Raw genomic sequence first — 2227 nt, forward strand, 5'->3', positions numbered from 1 at the left:
CAAGGCTGCTGCCCTGGCCGGCCCTCAGAAGCCAGCGGAGGATCTGGCGGCTGTACCAAGGAAGGAGCTTAACCATGTTCAAAGCGGTGGAGTTTCAGGCGAACCTCTGGAGATGGAGCAGCTGCTCCCGAAGCAGGGTGCCACCGACTCCAGGGAGCATCCTGCTGATGTCCACGGCAGCCAGGCAGGAGAACGGAGACCCCAGATGGGACAGGCAGGGGATGGATGGTGCGTGATGAACTTGGCAGGAGCCTCCGATGATGCTTGGAAGGACAGAAGTGAGGAGCAGCCGGGTCAGCCAGCTGACTTGGACCATGAAGAGTGGGAAGTTGTTTCGGAGCAGCTGGCCTGGGGGGAGGCTGGCAAGAACGGCAGCGTGGAAGACCCCGACAGCAAGGAATGGGAACAAGGAGACTGCCCTGATGGGGACTTGAAAGCCAAGAGAGTCGCAGCCGTGCCCCCCATGTTTCAAAACATCCACGTGACTTTCCGCGTACACTACATCACGCACTCTGATGCCCAGCTGATTGGTGTTACTGGTGACCATGAGTGTCTTGGGGAGTGGCACAGCTATGTTCCCCTCAAGTACGACAAGGATGGCTTCTGGTCTGAATCCATTATCCTGCCTGTAGACACCAAAGTAGAGTGGAAATTTATCTTGGTGGAGAATGGGAAGGTCAGACGTTGGGAAGAATGCGGTAATAGGACCCTAGTGACTGAACACGAAGATCAAATTGTTCATCAGTGGTGGGGATACCATTAATGGGATTTTGGAAGCTGCTTACGGAATGGCAAACCTGCTTAGATTAATCACAGAGCCCCTAAACTTTACCCCTTCTTCTGTAGGAGACCTTCTCAAGTGCAGAGCTCGCCAAGTCCCGTATCAGACCTGGTTAGTCTGTGTGAGCAGCAGCTCTCTGCCATCCCCTTTAGGCAACCTGAGACATCAACTTCCAACGCGTTCTGAGGATGGGCAAGGTAGGCTCGCAGCGTTCCAGGTGGCTGCTTGTCCAGGTAAATCTGGACCCTGGACTTGAGTTTGCGCTGCTTTGAGTGGGGCTATGGGATGCATCTTTGTACCGACTGCTTAGGGCTGTTGAAGAATACTAGGAAGTGTGGTTACCTACACTCTAGTAGGAACTTAAGTGTTTTAACTTATGTAATGTATTAAGTAAGCAATAAACACTTGCAACTGACAGTCCTTTACAACTTGACTGGTGAACTGACTCTTAATCGCTTTGACAGAAGCGAGTTACTTGACCTGGAATCTCAGTGCTAAAGAATTACTGACGAGTGGCTGGCGCTCATTGGAGTAACGGAGGTTTAACCCCCAAGTGCTTCATTCTCTGCTCCCTGGTCTCCAGGAAGCACCTGAGCTCACACGAAGCCTTGGCAGGTAGGTCCTGGCAGTCAGATTATCCTGCTGAGAGGAGAGCAAAGGTCAGAAGGGACTGTCTGGGCTTAATGAATTACTTTGTCAGGCTTTAAAAAAAACCTGACTGCTGTGATGGCTGGAGAGTAGGATTCTTTCTGGAATAGAGTGAGGTGGCATTTTCTGCCTACCTAGGAACAATACCACAGTATTGTTAGCAACTACTTAGCTTAAACTCATATGTTGTTTTCAAGACTAAGCTTTTCCATGCAAATTTATTTTAAGTTGAGGCCTTCTAGTAAGCCAGATGAAGTAGAATACTTCCAGCTTCAACCAGTTGGTATTTTTTTTATATGATAGAAGCAGAAAGCTGCTCTGCTTCCCGGCTTTTTGAATTTTCAGTTACAAATAAACGATGCCACTTCAGCAAGCTCTTCTTTCCATCATGAGGAACCTAGCTCTAGCTTGCAAATATCACTTTCCCTAGAGTGATCTTGGTCTCAAGAGCGTACTTTTGTAGGAGTTCTGAAAGCACATAAAGTAGCACTTTGGTTTGGAACATTTCCTTCAAAAGCACATTGCTGATCTAATTGGCTCTGCTAATTCTTTCCTGCTTTGCATGGTGGAGCCATCTGAGTATGTGAAATAGAATGGATTTTGGTGATGGACTGGTGAGATGAGCTGCAGAGGCTTACCTCCTGCACCCAACGGTTGATGGAAATCCAGTTGGTGGGACAATACTAGAGCTGCTGTGAAGAAAAAGTATCTGAAATGTTACTGGGACTCCAGTACCAGCTGTTCGGTGAAACAAATCCATTGAGAGGGCTGGGCTGCCTGCTCATGCAGGCATAGCCA

General features: G+C 48.9%; 1 protein-coding gene across 1 annotated transcript in view; it reads left to right on the forward strand.

Annotated features, from left to right (window-relative positions):
- The window catches only part of STBD1 (starch binding domain 1), a 12977-nt gene extending 12214 nt beyond the window's left edge, over positions 1-763 (forward strand). Inside the window, exon 2 of the mRNA XM_009641521.1 lies at positions 5-763. Coding sequence (XP_009639816.1) covers positions 5-763 — 759 coding nt within the window. The remainder of the gene's footprint in view (positions 1-4) is intronic.
- The last annotated feature ends 1464 nt before the right edge of the window (positions 764-2227 follow it).

This window comes from Egretta garzetta, unplaced genomic scaffold (genome assembly GCF_000687185.1).
Source record: "Egretta garzetta isolate BGI_Z169 unplaced genomic scaffold, ASM68718v1 scaffold77, whole genome shotgun sequence".
NCBI classification, from domain to species: Eukaryota; Metazoa; Chordata; class Aves; order Pelecaniformes; family Ardeidae; genus Egretta; species Egretta garzetta.